Source organism: Capra hircus, chromosome 3, assembly GCF_001704415.2.
Source record: "Capra hircus breed San Clemente chromosome 3, ASM170441v1, whole genome shotgun sequence".
In the NCBI taxonomy this organism is placed as follows: Eukaryota; Metazoa; Chordata; class Mammalia; order Artiodactyla; family Bovidae; genus Capra; species Capra hircus.
The window spans coordinates 90,074,902-90,091,638 of NC_030810.1; the positions used below are offsets into that span (position 1 = coordinate 90,074,902).

General features: G+C 38.3%; 1 protein-coding gene across 1 annotated transcript in view; it reads right to left on the minus strand.

Annotated features, from left to right (window-relative positions):
* LOC102181743 (monocarboxylate transporter 1) overlaps window positions 659–16,737 on the minus strand; it is a 38,843-nt gene continuing 22,764 nt past the window's right edge. The window contains exons 2-5 of the mRNA XM_018046576.1: window positions 11,366–11,626; window positions 10,017–10,160; window positions 4,506–5,372; window positions 659–1,382 (exon numbers count right to left, since the gene is read on the minus strand). Of these exons, the coding sequence (XP_017902065.1) occupies window positions 1,135–1,382; window positions 4,506–5,372; window positions 10,017–10,160; window positions 11,366–11,582 (1,476 nt within the window). The 5' untranslated portion in view covers window positions 11,583–11,626 and the 3' untranslated portion in view covers window positions 659–1,134. The remainder of the gene's footprint in view (window positions 1,383–4,505; window positions 5,373–10,016; window positions 10,161–11,365; window positions 11,627–16,737) is intronic.

Below are 16,737 nucleotides of genomic sequence, written 5' to 3' on the forward strand. Positions count from 1 at the left end.
TTACATGCAGTGATTTATTATATAGTATACATTTCAGAACAGCCAGATGGAAGAGATTCATAGGGCAAAATATGGAGGGGAGGAGTGGCAGGGAACTTCCATGTCTTATCTGGGCACACTACCCTCCCAGTACCTTAAGGTACTCACCAGCCAGGAAGCTCTCTGTAGTTTAGGGGGTTTCATTACATAGGTGTGATCGATTATTTTATTGGACATTAATAATTGAACTCAATTTCCAGTCCCTCTCCCCTCCCCAGAGGTCATGGGGCTGAAAGAGCCAACCTCCTAATCATGCCTTGGCCTCTCTAGAGACTAGCCCCCATCCTGAAGTTAAGAAGGGGGTCTCCAGCCACCAGTCACTTAATTAGCATGCAAAAGATACTCTTATCACTCCCAAGGTTCCAAGGGTTCTAGGAGCTCTATACCAGGAACTGAGGATAAAGATCAAATATATGCTATCATGCCACAGTTACATACTAGGTCATTTCATACAGGCTTCCCAGGTGGCACAGTGGTAAAGAGTCCACCTGTCAATGCAGGAGATGCCAAGAGATATGAATTGGGTGGGGAAGATGCCCTGGAGGAGGGCATGGCAACTCACTCCAGAGAATCCCATGGACATAGGAGCCTGGTGGGCTATATAGTCCATGGGATCCCAAAGAGTCGACACTACTGAGCATGCAGGCATAGGGGAAGTAGGTACCAGGTGCTTTAGTTAAGGAGAGAATTGACTGCAAAGGAGCAGAAGGGAATTATCTTGGCTATTTTAAATGTTCTATATTGGAATGGTAGTTATTTGACAAAAGAACTTTGTCAAAATTCATTAAACTTTATAAAAGGAGTGTGAACAGTATATAAGTATACCTGAATAAACATGACCTCAAATAAAAGCTATTTCCTTCTGTCACCTTCTGCAAATGTCCCTTGCCCCTAAAAAGTGTGACTGTAAGTGGGTGTAAAAGTGTGACTGTAAGTGGGTGTAAAGGAAGGAATAAAAGTTCCATCAGTGAACACCTGGTCTGACTTCTACACAAGTGTCCACTGTCCATGGTGAGCACCAAGAGTAGAACATGATTCAGTAGCATTTTTCATGTATCTTTGCTCCAAAGCTTCTGTTTCTCCCTGATTTCAGCCTCAAAGTTCCTCCTCTTTGGGTCCTTCTTCTGTGCCTTTCAGTTCTGGAGACTGAGCAGCTTTAATAACTTCTTTTGGTTCCATCTCTTTACTTTCTTTTTTCTGTTTCTCTCCTGCCTTTTGTTCTTTAACCTCAAGTCGGTAATTGATGCCCATGCCGATGAAGAGATAGATGCCTGCGACAATAAGGATTATGCCACATGCCCAGTATGTGTATTTATAGTCTCCATATATGTCATTGAGACGACCTAAGGATGTCAAAAAAAAAAATAAGTTATGTGGGTAAACAATTATACCCTTTCCCAAATAAAGGTTAAGGATCCTTTCAAAGAGCCCATAAATGACAAATTAGTCTAAAAAGAAACTGCTCAAAGTTGTATGATCTTTCGTTTATGATGTCACACTGATTTTGGGGTGTCCCTGCACATTCTGTTATCTTTAGCAACTTGAAAATAACTAAATCTTGGGAAATTTGAATTGAGAAAGTCCTGGAGATCACCTAGAATCAATTCTCTCAATATCCAATGGAAAAATTTGCTCAGAAGAGGTTTAGGAGTCTTGTCCAAGGCCACAGAGCTAATTCCAGTCTCCCAGGCCAATGCACTTTTTCTGACATCAACTTTTCCCAAAGAATGTTCCTAGGGACACTCATCCTCTGCTAAAACATTAACTAACAGCAATACTTTCCACCATTCTAACCTCATACCAGAAAGATTCTATCATCATTTCCACTGTATAACATAAAAGCTGAAGTACGGAGACTTTAAGGAAGTCATCCAAGGTCACAAAGCTTTAAATGAAACAGGTTGGCTTTAACCCCAGCGAGCCTGACTCTGAGGCATGCACCCATAACCTCTGTGCTTCAGGCTACCTCCCTCACATTTGCACAGTCAAGTAAATTTGGAAATGACACATCATAGTCTTTTCTATTCAAGTTTTTATGAGGTCTGATATTAAAGAAACTTATTTAATCCTCATTATAGTAAAATTTATTAGCAACTCATCAAACTAGTATTAAGAAATAAACTTTGGAAAACTTGACACATATAAAGGCTACAATAACCAATTCAAATATGATTCCATATGGTTTTCCAATGCAGGGCATCACTCACTCAGCAATACTTAGTTTCTATGTATCAGTACAGCCCTGGGTCTGCTAAGCCCTGAGTTAAGAGTGAGCAAAAGAGGTAACGTCCACAGTTCAGTGGAGAAGAGAAATGTTAATCCAATAACCACACAGACTGTGACAAGTGCTACAGGTGTGCTTGAAGGCAGAAATTAGGGGTTTGGGGCTAGCAAGGAGGGTCAGGAAGGCTGTTTTACAGTGCAAACTTAACCAAAACTTACAGGAGGATAGAGTTAACCTAGGAGAAAGGAGATGGGAAAAGGATCTGGGCGGAGAACAGCCAGTGCTAAGGCAGGTGGGACGGGGAAACACCAGGTGTGAGAGGGCAGCACAGGAAACAAACTGGGTGGTAGGAAGTGAGGCTGGAGAAAGAGGTGGGCCAGGCCATGCAGGAACCAGCAGCCACAGTAGGGAATTTCATCTTCACCCTCAGAACGCGGGAAGCAACTGGAGTGTTCTAAGAGACGGGAGAACAGCTAGAGTGGATATGGGTAAAGCTAGAAGGCTACTGATAGAAGATCGGAGATTAGGATAAGAGCAGTAGTAGTGATGGAGAAAAAAATAAGCAGATTAGAAAGAGATTTAGGAAGTGAAAAACGAACAGGATTTGGAATCTCCTTGGATATACTGGGTTGGCCAAAAAAGTTCAATTGGGGTTTTTCTGTAAGATCTTATGGAGGAGAGAAGGTGGAAAAGTTTTGCCAGGTCAATAGCGGGTCTTTCATTACGTGTCCTTCTTAACTTTATAGCACATAATCTCAAAAACATGCATCACATCCAGAAGTCCAAATTATTGTTGTATTTTGTATTAATGATAATTTAAAAATGTAAACTGTTCTATTTGCAATTTTTTAAGGAATCTCCACACTGTTCTCCATAGTGGCTGTACTAGTTTGCATTCCCACCAACAGTGTAGGAGGGTTCCCTTTTCTCCACACCCTCTCCAGCATTTATTGCTTGCAGATTTTTGGATCGCAGCCATTCTGACTGGTGTGAAGTGGTACCTTATGACCCAGCAATCCCACTGCTGGGCATACACACCGAGGAAACCAGAATTGAAAGAGACACATGTACCCCAATGTTCATCGACAGCACTGTTTATAATAGCCAGGACATGGAAACAACCTAGATGTCCATCAGCAGATGAATGGATAAGAAAGCTGTGGTACATATACACAATGGAGTATTACTCAGCTGTTAAAAAGAATTCATTTGAATCAGTTCTGATGAGATGGATGAAACTGGAGCCAATTATACAGAGTGAAGTAAGCCAGAAAGAAAAACACCAATACAGTATATTAACACATATATATGGAATTTAGAAAGATGGCAATGACGACCCTGTATGCAAGACAGGAAAAAAGACACAGATGTGTATAACGGACTTTTGGACTCAGAGGGAGAGGGAGAGGGTGGGATGATTTGGGAGAATGGGAATTCTAACATGTATACTGTCATGTAAGAATTGAATCGCCAGTCCATGTCTGACGTAGGGTGCAGCATGCTTGGGGCTGGTGCGTGGGGATGACCCAGAGAGATGTTGTGGGGAGGGAGGTGGGAGGGGGGTTCATGTTTGGGAACACATGTAAGAATTAAAGATTTTAAAATTAAAAAAAATAATAATAATAAAAAATAAATTGATACTCAAAAAAAAAATTAAAAAAAAAAAGTAAACTGTTTAGCACTGACTGAGAGAATAATACCTCAGGTTTTATCGTCACTTCTTAGCTGTGTGATCCTGGGCAAGTTATTTCACTTTCAAAAGCCTCTATTTCTTTAAAGTGGGAACAATAATAGTCTGATATCATAGTCTTGCAATATATGACAGAATATAGAAACGATTAAGACAGTCCCTGGTACACTGTGAGCCCTCATCTGGTACCTACTGTTATTTTAAATATTACTTTTGAAATAAATTCCACAATTAAAAAGAAATCACCAACAGTATTTTAAAGGTGGTTATACATTTTTCTAAAGTAAATGTTAGGATTTTTTTAAATCAGGAAAATTATTAGAAATACTTAAATTTATAATAGCTTTTTATTCCTCTTTCAGCTTGAGGATTCACTTCAATTCAGTTCTATAAGTATTTGAGCAATTGCTGTGCCAAGCACTGTGTCAGCCCTGAGGGTACAGAAATGAGGACTATCAAGCAGCCCACTGACTTCTGCTTTCCATCACCTTCCCAATCTTCTCTGCCTGTTTTATGTTAATAGAACCATAGAAATTGGGAGACATACTGTACCTAAAACTGGTGGCCCCAGGAGGATAGGGCAGCACTCCACAATGGTCACCAACCCCACAGCACTGGAGAATCTCTCGGCTCCCACAAGGTCCATCAGTGTTTCAAACAGTACGGCACCAAACCACCCAAAAGCAAATCCAAGGAATCCGGAGTAGACACAGAACCCTATGTAGCTGGAAGATAAAGGTACTAGCATATGACATACTCCGTTCATGATAATAGAAGCAGCCAAAAAGTACTGAATTCGTGGTCTTACCCACTTTGTGTTGGCTACAAATCCCATACAAGGTCTGGATACCATGTCAACAAAAGCCAGGATGGAGAGAAGGAAGGCAGCCTTCTCACTAGAGTGATGTTGACTCTTGGCGTAACTGCTAATAAAGACTAAAGGTGTAGCCATCCCAAAAGACATGATCACATTCCCAGAGAGGTACAGCAGGAAGCCTCTGTGCTTCAACAAGGATAGGTCCAAAAGTTTGTTAACTGTTTGACAAAGTGATTGTTTCTCCTTTGGGGAGTTTCTGCCATTAACTCCTGTCTTTGGATTACCTGGCCCCTTGTTTGCATCACATTTTCTAGCTTCCTGAAGGAATTCTTTAGACTTCTCTTTCTCTGCAGCGGTTGGCTTGGGCCCTATTGGTCTCATCAGGGCTCCAGCCACACAGCAGTTTAGTAGGAGGGCCCCCAGAATTAGGAAGCTTCCTCTCCAGCCAAAGGCAGCAAAAAGAGCCTGGTTGAGCGGGGCCATGGCAGAGAGGAACACAGGGCTGCCTGCCATGGCTAGTCCACTTGCTAACGGCCGCTTCTTATAGAAATACTTGCCAATCATGGTCAAAGCTGGACTGAAGTTGAAGGCAAGCCCAAGACCTGGGGAGAGGGGAGGAAAAAACAATCACATACCATCAGAAACATATTTGGAAATGATTAACTAGGGAAAGAACTGACATGGAAAGAGGTCAAAATCATGAGAGGCTATTGTAACTACTAGGTCATGAAGTGGACTATTATCAAATAAATACAGACATAAAATCTCTTTATGCAGCAAATACTAGATTTATACACACACACATGCGTGTGTGTGTGTGTATGTGTGTGTGTGTGTGTGTGTATGTATATGGCATGCCATGTGGCTTCCAGGATCTTAGTGCCCTGAACAGGGATGGAACCCATGCCCCCCACAGTGGAAGTGTGCAGTCTTAACCGCTGCACCACCAGGGAAGTCCCTAAAACATGTATATTATTAAAAACAATTCTTTTCACTTTAGCAACAAAAAGAACAATAGAGATTCTTTGTCTAATTTCATAATTACAAATGTATTAGAACTATTGGAAAAGGATAAATAATTGGTGGGCCTACCCTAACAAATAAATAAACATATTATACAGCTATAGTAATAGAACAAAACACTTACTCAAAATTGAAAAACTGATTTCTAAAAGTGGGAAGAAAATCCAGAAATAGAACCAAAAGATACATTTAAATTAATAGGGAAAAAATGGATTTTTCAGCTAATGGGGTTGGGATAGTAACTATGCTGATAACCTTTTAAGTGGTCTTCCAATCTTGCTTTTCTACTAGGTAAACCAGGTTAGGATGCTTGCCCATTTCCATCTCTCTAATGACTGCCTGTCCATAACTTTTCACTCTGGATTAAGAGGTCCTATGACTTGGCTCACACCTACCTCCCTGCCCTCACTTCAGTCTGTTCTTTTTGTGCAAAGTGGAACTATTACTCTAGGTTTCCACAAAGCCTTCTCCTGGCTATCATTCAGATCTCAACTCAAAATCACAATCTCCTTCTCTTTAGGGGCCATTCAATCCTTCTCTATCAAATTCTGTTTTAAGTCTTTGCAAAGCACTTATTACTACCTGAATTTTTCTTATTTATTCATTTATTTGTTGGCCTGTTTATTGTCTGATTCCCTCCACTAAGGATCAGGAATTTTGCTTGTCATGTTGGTCTCCCCACAGAGCTTGAACCAGTGCCTGGCATATAGTTAGGGACTCAATGAATATTTGCCGAGTAAATTAATGACATGAAATAATGAACAGGTTGAATAACCACGTGGGAACAAATAAAGTTCTATTCCTTCTTTGTGTTATTCAAATATTCCAGATGAATTAAAATATTTAAATATTTAAAATTTTAATGCAGTAAAAGTATAGATCTAAAAAGATAATACCTATTATTAGCATTATCTCAGGTCCTGCAGGTGGGGCTGTAAATTATTAAAACCTTTCTAAAGATTAATTGACCAATCGTATCAAAAACCTTTTCTTCCCCCAGTAATTGCACTTCTACAATTTATCCAAAGAAAATTATCATTTTCAAAGATGCATACAGAGGCACTATCATACAAACACTGTTTATTAAGAATGAAAATATAAACAATCTAAATGTCCTTCAATTAAAGTGAAATAAATTATAGTACATCTACCCAGTGAAAAAATAATAGCTACTAAAGTATATTTACTGAGATGGGGAAGCTATTAATATGTACATGATGTATTACTAAGTAAAAAAAACTGGTTACAAATATTTCACATAATCTGGTCAGTTTTCATTCCAATCCCAAAGAAGGGCAATGCCAAAGAATGTTTAAATTACTGTATAATTGTGCTCATTTCACATGCTAGCAACATAATACTCAAAATCCTTGAAGTTAGGCTTCAGCAGTACATGAACTGAGAACTTCCAGATGTACAAGCTGGGTTTAGAAAAGGCAGAGGAACCAGAGATCAAATTGCCAACATTTACTGAATAACAGAGAAAGCAAGGGAATTCCAGTAAAACATCTATTTCTGCTTCATTGACTATGGTAAAGCCTTTGACTGTGTAGATCACAACAAACTGGAAAATTCTTAAAGAGATGGGAATACGAGACCACCTTAGGTAAGTTTCTCACCTCCTGAGAAACCTGTATGCAGGTCAAGATGCAACAATTAGAACTGACATGGAACAACAGACTGGTTCAAAATTGGGAAAGGAGTATGTCAAGGCTATACATTGTCACCCTGCTTATTTAACTTACATGCAGAGTACATCATGTGAAATCCTGGGCTGGATGACTCAAAAGATTGAATCAAGATTGCTGGGAGAAATATCACAATCTCAGATATGCAGAAGATGCCACTCTAATGGCAGAAAGCAAAGAGAAACTTTAGAGCCTCTAGATGAGGGTCTTTCACCTCATCTTCCACCTCAGCCAGAGTGAAAAAGCTGGCTTATAACCCAACATTCAAAAAACTAAGATCATGGCATCTGGTCCCATCACTTCGCAGCAAATACAAGGGGGAAAAGTGGAAACTGTGACAGATTTTATTTTCTTGGGCTCCAAAATGACTACGGAATGGTGACTGCAGCCATGAAAGTAAAAGATACTTGCTTCTTGGGAGGAAAGCTATGACAAACCTAGCTGCTGCTGCTGCTGCTGCTGCTGCTGCTAAGTTGCTTCAGTCGTGTCTGACTCTGTGCGACCCCATAGATGGCAGCTAACCAGGCTCCCCTGTCCCTGGGATTCTCCAGGCAAGGACACTGGAGTGGGTTGCCATTTCCTTCTCCAATGCATGAAAGTGAAAAGTGAAAGTCAAGTCACTCAGTCGTGTCCGACTCTTCGCAACCCCATGGGCTGCAGCCTACCAGGCTCCTCCGCCCATGGGATTTTCCAGGTAAGAGTACTGGAGTGGGGTGCCATTGCCTTCTCCAATGACAAACCTACACAGCACATCAAAAAGCAGAGACATCACTTTGCTGACAAAGGTCCGTGTAGTCAAAGCTATGGTTTTCCCAGTAGTCATGTATGGATGTGAGAATTGGACCATAAAGAAAGCTGAGTGCCAAAGAATTGGATGGCAAGGATATCAAACCAGTCAATCCTGAATATTCATTGGAAGGACTGATGCTGAAACTGATGCTCCAATACTTTGGCCACCTGATGCAAAGAGCCAGCTCATTGGAAAAGACCCTGATGCTGGGAAAGATTGAGGGCAGGAGGAGAAAGGGGCAACAGAAGATGAGATGGTTAGATGGCATCACTGACTTAATGGACAAGAGTTTGCGCAAACTCTGGTAGAGAGTGAAGGATAGGGAAGCCTGGTGAGCTGCAGTCCATGGGGTCACAAAGAGTTGGACATGACTTAGTAACTGAACAACAATATCCCTTTTTAAAAAAATTTTAACTTTATTGGAGTATAGCTGATTTTTGTTAGTTTCAGGTATACAGCAAAGTGATTCAGTTTTACATATACATATATTCATGCTTTTTAAGATTTTTTTCTCTTACAGGTTAGCACAGAGTACTGAGGAGAATTCCTTGTGTTATTGTCCTTGTTCATTATCTTTCTTAAATACAGTACTGTGTGTATGTTCATCCCAAGCTCCTAATTTATCCCCTACCCCTCAACATTTCCCCTTTGGTCACCATAAGTTTTTTCAATATCTATCATCTGTTTCTGTAAATAAGTCCATTTGTATAATTTTTAAAAATTAGATTCCACATATAAGTGATATCACGATATTTGTCTTTGACTTAATTCACTTAATCTCATCCCTTTTTGTTCTAAAAGTTCTATGTGTATAGAAGAATTTTTAAAACAAAACTTTTTGTTTTGTTTTTAGAAAGAATATAGAAAACTATACAAAAATTATATAGAAAAACTATAGAAAAATCAGTGGATATGGCATCAAAATGTTTTTTAAATAAATCTTATTGGAGTATAGTTGATTTATAATGTTGTGTTAGTTCCAGGTGTATAGCAGAGTGAATCAGTTATACATGTACACACATCTACTCTTGTTTTTTTTTTTTAAGATTCTTTCCCATATATGCTATTACAGAGTATTGAGTATTGTGCTATAGAGCAGATTATTATAAATTATCTTCTTTACATATAGAAGTGTGCATATGTCAATCCCATCTCCCAGTTTATCCCTCACCCCCCATGTTATCAAAATATTAATGGTAGTTTTCTCTGAACTGTAGAGCTCTGGGTGTTGACAGTATTTATATTCAGCAGTTCTATTTTCTTAATTTAGCTATTAGAAAGAGAGTTTTCCCATGTGTCCCTTTATCCTTTGAAATGTATCTGGCTTTTCTATCAGAAAACTCTTTCTATGTATCTGACATTTTCTCTTTCTCCAATTTGAGCCAGTGCCTTCCTAGGCAGAAGGGGAAATGAGTGGGAACAGTTAATGACCTCCCTTTCAACAACTTTTTACATATCACTGCTATCTTCTTTATAAAAACAAAAAAAGAAAAAGAATTCTCTTTCACTGTATTCATTCAATAAAAAATAATCACTCATTAGGTATGATTACTTTTACACTTAATGTGAACTTTCTTTAAAGATTGCTTTTCTAATACTATTAAATTAATGATCAACAGCTCAAAAACATAGTGACCTAGTAATTTTCTAACAAAGAACTTTCATTTTTCAAAAGAATTGGCAAATGGATACTATAAATAGTCCACAAAGAAATTATTGCCTGAAAAGGCATTAGTACAACTCACCTACAATAACTCCGATACAAAAGTAAAGTTCCATCACAGTGCTACAGAAGGAACCTGCAACCAAGCCACAGCCTGACAAGCAGCCACCAAGAATCATGACGGGGCGACTGCCATATTTATTCACCAGGACACTGCTGATAGGACCTAGGAGAGAACAGACAGATTAGTAACAATATAGGGGAGAAGCCCAGCCCTCCCATCCACACCTGCTCATGCCATTACTGACACGACAGCATGCTATCCCAGAAAATAAACAGACAGAACCCAGTGCTAAAGAATAGTGCTTTCTGTCTTTATTTCAGAGTCACAGGCTTGTCTAATGGAAAAAAGTTATAGTATTGATTATACATCTTCTATATACCTAGGACATGTGAGATGGGTTTTAACTGAAGTATGAAAGACCATAAGCTAACTATTTTAAGGCAGAAGAGGCCGCAAGTACCCTGATTATAAGTGCTTAAAGGATTCTTCATATATCTAAGATATTATGCACATATATGTAGCAACTTTGTTTATTTTAAATTTTTTAAAAAATATTTTAATTTATGTATTTGGTTGCTCTGGGTCTTAGTTGAAGCATATGAACTCTGTAAGTTGTGGCATGTGGGATCTAGTTCCCTGACCAGGGTTGAACCTGGGCCCCCTGCCCTGGGAGCACAGAGTCTTAGCCACTGGACGACCAGGGAAGTCCTTGTTTTAAAATTTTAGATGGAATTTAAACATACACGACTGATGAGATATATGAGCTAGTCTGATCATACTTCTGACTTAAGGGCATATTTACTACAAACTACCTAAAATATTGTTTCTCATAGAAAACAACAACAAAACCAAAGCAGGCCTACAAAATAAGAATGCCTACCATCACCACTTTTCTTCAACATTATACTGGAGGTCCAAGCCAGTGCAGTAAGACAGGAGGAAAAAAGGTGTAAGAAAAGGAAGAAACCAAAGTATCAGTATTTGTAGAAGATTTGTTTGTCTATCTAAAATTTTTGAAAAAGAAATCTACCAATAAACTACTGGAAATCAGAGTTTAGCAAGCTTACAGGATATATGATTAAAGTACAAATATCAATTACCTGTCTATTCCCAGCAGCCAACACAAGACACATATTTTTAAAGAAAGCTATCCTTTATAATGACACTGTTTTATATTATAACTGACCCAACAGAGCACACGATTGCTATGCAACTTAGAATGAAAAATATGATTCTAATCACATAACTCCAATAACTAAGATTTCAATTATTTTTACTAATAAAGATATCAAGAGCAAAAAGTACTTAATACAGAACTTCTGTCTACCCACTGAAAGTTAAAAGAGCAAGCCTTCATGGATACTTACCTCCAGCATACATGACAGCAAACGCAATGGAAGATAACCATGACACTTCGCTGGTGCTGGCTTTAAATATTTCTTCAATTTCTTTGTAAAATACACTAATAGATTTGCCAAATGCACAAGAGAAGCCAATGGAAATGAAAGCTCCAACTACCACTGCCCACCCCCAGCCTCCATCTGGTGGGGTATATCCAGCTGGACCTCCATTTGATGGTGGCATTGTAAGTAAAGATGAATTCTAAAATCCAGTTCAAATCCAGATATCTAAAGGGTATGAAATCAAAATAGTACAGAACAAGCAGATCAATAGCAAAGCACTTCCAGAAAATCCCTTACATTTATGAAATAAATAAATAAAGGCATATAGCAATTTTCTAAATAAAAGGTCAAACAGATTCTCATTTAATGGGCTGCAAAGTTATCTCAGTAAAGTTTATTTTTCATCCAGATGCTTAGACTTAAGTTTTTGTTGTTTTACTATTATGTGACTAGAAAGATTCCTAAATAATGGCTGGCCAATACAGTTTAAATCTGCAAAATGAATCCTGATGTCAGAGACTAGTAGTTTTAAACCAAAGATTTCACCTTTTCTTAAGCCCCAGCATTAGTGAAAAACATAGCTAGAAAAAGAAATTTAATATGATTATGAATTACCAGCAGGTGGGAGAAGTTGAGAGCAGATTTACCAGTCTAGAGAAATTAAGTTCTCCTTGGATTTACTTAAACCGGATTCTATTTTATGTCAAAATTAACAACAATGTGTTATCATACATATTTCTGGCCACCCTAACATTACCTGGAGAGATTTAGTACCGTATTGACACTGTGCAATGACAATATGATATAAATGATATAAAATGGTTAACAATAACAATATCACATTTTACTATTCCTTTTTAATACAAATTCTACCTTCCTATCCATAGAAATTAACTTTTAAATAGCTCACATTCTAACTAAACACTTCAAATATAATTTAGAAAGTGATGCTGTAGTGATTAAAAAGAAAATAACTCAGAAAGAGTTCTGCTTGAGAAGCTAAAAGACTAAGTTTTTTAAATAAAACTTTTATAGAAGTAAAGTTTCTAAAACCTTTATAAAATTATAAAACTCCCAGAGTTTGCAAACTTTTGTTAGACTTATCCCAAGGTGTTTTTATTACTCTTATAGATAGTAGTTATAAAAAATCATTTTCTGTTAGTTGCTGGTGTATAAAGACATAACTTATTTGTTTCAATAATAGCTTTACTGAGATATCATTCACATATAATAAAACTTTAAACTTTATATTTCAGTGGTTTTCAGTATATTCACAAAACTATCAATTATCATCACTAACATCAAACATTTTTATCACCCTTGAAACCCTGTACCCATGAGCAATTTTATTGCTAAATATTATTTTTTTATGATATTGTAAATCAAGTTGTTTTCTGCATATCACGTTTGGATTTTTCATTGCTAATGTCTAGAAATTGATTTTTTGATGTTAATTTTGCAGCCTGCAAATTTGCCGAACTCATTTATTAGTTCTAATAGGCTTAACTAAGTATCTGTGGATTTCTCAGGATTTTCTATTTACAAAAGCATGTAATCTGTGATGATTTTACATCTTTTTTTCATTGCCTAATTCCTTGGATAAAACCTCCAGTACATGTGGTGAAAGCAAACATCCTCATCTTATTTCTGACCTTAGAAAGCTTTCAGTATTTTACCATTAAGTATGCTGTTAGCTGTGGGGTTTTGTAGATGCCCTTTAGCTCAGATGGTAAAGAATCCGCCTGCAATGCAGGAGACCCAGGTTTGATCCCTGGGTCAGGAAGATCCCCTGGAGAAGGAAATAGCAACCCACTCCTGTACTCTTGCCTGGAGAATTCCATGGATGGAGGAGCCTGGTGGGCTACAGTCCATGGGATCGCAAAGAGTCAGACACGACTGTGTGACTAACTTTAACTTTATTAAGTTTGGGAAGTTTCCTTCTATTTCTAGTTGTTGAGTATTTTTATCAAGAAAGATGTTCAGTTCAGTTCAGTTCAGTCACTCAGTCGTGTCCGACTCTGCAACCCAATGGACTGCAGCACCCCAGGCTTCCCTGTCCATCACCAACTCCTGGAGCTTGCTCAAACTCATGTCTATCAAGTGGGTGATGCCATCCAACCATCTCATCCTCTGTCGTCCCCTTCTCCTCCTGCCTTCAATCTCTCCCAGCATCAGGGTCTTTTCCAGTGAGTCAGCTGTTTGTATCAGGTGGCCAAAGTATCGGAGCTTCAACATCAGTCCTTCGGCATCAGAAGGACATTGGATTGTGGCAAATGCTTTGTTATGTATCTATTAAGATGACCTTGTGGTTTGGGACCTTTATTCTATTAATACAGTGTGGTTGAACTGACTCTTTTAAATTTTGACCCATTTATGAATTCCTGCACTCCTGAGATAAGTCCCAGTTCATCATGATATATAACCCATTTTAAATGTTGTTGGATTCTGTTTGCTCATATTTTGTTGAATATTTTTATGTCCATATTTACAAGGGATGTATAGTTTTCTCCTCTTGTGATGTCTGATTTTGGTTTCAGGGTAATTCTGGCTTCAAAAATAAGTTGGGAGTTGTTCTGTTCTTTGGACCAATTTATAAGAGTTGTGTTTGTTCTTTAAATGTTTCATAGAATTTACCAGTGAAGCCAACTAGGCTTCAGGTTTTCCTTGTGGGTAGTTTTTTGTGTGTGTGATGATTATGTCAATCTTTTTACTTTCTATAGGTATATACAGATTGTCTGTATCTAACTTGAGTCATTTAACAGTTTGTTTTCCTATAAATGTATTCATTTCATTTAGGTTATCTGATTTGTTGGTCTGCAATTGTTCATAGTATCCATTTATAATCCCCTTTTTATTTCTGTAAGATTAGTAGTGATATATGAAGAGTTGCTCAGTGGTGAAGAATCCACCTGCTAATACAGGAGACATGGGTTCAATCCTTGGTTCAGGAAGATCCCCTGGAGAAGGGAATGGCAACCCACTTCAGCATTCTTGTCTGGGAAATCCCATGGGCAGAGGAGCCTAGCAGGCTATAGTCCATGAGGTTGCAAGAGCAGACATGACTTACAGGCTAAACAACAACAATACCATAAAGAGTTTCAGCAAGAGTACTATTAGAGGGAACAGGCCTCACAAAATTGACCTCACTTCTAACACCAACTGCTAGGCATTGGAGGTGGGGGGGGGGGTGTGGTGGGAGGTGGTTTCAAAATCAGGTTTGGCAATTCTACAGGACTCACAGAATTCACTGAAAGCTATTATACCCATGATTTATTACAGGGGAAAGGACACAGGTTGAAATTAGCCACAGGAAGAGATGCACAGGGTAGAGTTTGGGAGAGGTTCAAGTGTGGAGGTTTTGATCATCCTCTTTCCATGAAGTCATGGAAGCATCACCTTCTCCAAGTCATAGTGTATGACAATACAGAGTATCACCAACCAGGGAAGCTCACCTAAGCTTTCAGTGTCTAGAATTTAATGGGACTTGATCACACACTGCCCACATGACAGCTGACTGTCTCCAGCTCTTTTAGAGATTGGAAAAAAGACAATATGGCTAAAACACCTAGCAAAGACACTCTTATCAAACAGGACTTTTCAGAGGGCTAAGGAAATGGCAACCCACTCCAGTGTTCTTGCCTGGAGAATCCCAGGGATGGTGGAGCCTGGTGGCCTGCCATCTATGGGGTTGCACAGAGGTGGACACAACTGAAGCGACTTAGCAGCAGCAGCAGAGATCATATTCCAATAGTCAAGGGCAAAGGCCAAACCTTGTTTTTCATAAGGTTAATTCTTTACTATACCTACTGTATCCTCTTGCATTTCTGACTTCAGTAATTTGAGTCTTTTCTCTTTTCTTGGTTAGTCTGGCTAAAAGTTTGTCAATTTTATTGATTTTTTTTTTTTTGGATGTCTCAGACTCTTGTGTCTTCTTCTTCTTCTTTTTTTAATATTTTTACTTTATTTTACTTTACAATACTGTACTGGTTTTGCCATACATTGACATGAATCCACCACGGGTGTATACAAGCTCCCAATCCTGAATCCCCCTCCCACCTCCCACCCCATATCATCTCTCTGGATCATCCCCATGCACCAGCCCCAAGCATCCTGTATCCTGTATCAAACATAGACTGGCACTTTGTTTCTTACATGATAGTATACATGTTTCAATGCCATTCTCCCAAATCATCCCGCCCTCTCCCTCTCCCTCAGAGTCCAAAAGCCCATTCTATACATCTGTGTCTCTTTTGCTGTCTCACATACAGGGTCATCATTACCATCTTTCTAAATTCCGTATATATGTGTCAGTATACTATATTGGTGTTTTTCTTTCTGGCTTACTTCACTCTGTATAATTGGCTCCAGTTTCATCCATCTCATTAGAACTGATTCAAATGTATTCTTTTTAATGGCTGAGTAATACTCCATTGTGTATATGTACCACAACCAGAAAATTACTAGAGCTAATCAATGAATATAGTAAAGTTGCAGGATATAAAATCAACACTCAGAAATCCCTTGCATTCCTATACACTAATAATGAGAAAGTATAAAAAGAAATTAAGGAAACAATTCCATTCACCATTGCAATGAAAAGAATAAAATACTTAGGAATATACCTACCTAAAGAAACTAAAGACCTATATATAGAAAACTATGAAACACTGGTGAAAGAAATCAAAGAGGACACTAATAGATGGAGAAATATACCATGTTCATGGATTGGAAGAATCAATATAGTGAAAATGAGTATACTACCCAAAGCAATCTACAGATCCAATGCAATCCCTATCAAGCTACTAGCAGTATTTTTCACAGAACTAGAACAAATAATTTCAAGATTTGTATGGAAATACAAAAAACCTCGAATAGCCAAAGCAATCTTGAGAAAGAAGAATGGAACTGGAGGAATCAACTTGCCTGACTTCAGGCTCTACTACAAAGCCACAGTCATCAAGACAGTATGGTACTGGCACAAAGACAGAAATATAGATCAATGGAACAGAATAGAAAGCCCAGAGATAAATCCACACACCTATGGACACCTTATCTTTGACAAAGGAGGCAAGAATATACAATGGAGTAAAGACAATCTCTTTAACAAGTGGTGCTGGGAAAACTGGTCAACCACTTGTAAAAGAATGAAACTAGATTACTTTCTAACACCACACACAAAAATAAACTCAAAATGGATTAAAGATCTAAACGTAAGACCAGAAACTATAAAACTCCTAGAGGAGAACATAGGCAAAACACTCTCCGACATAAATCACAGCAGGATCCTCCATGATCCACCTCCCAGAATACTGGAAATAAAAGCAAAAAAAACAAAT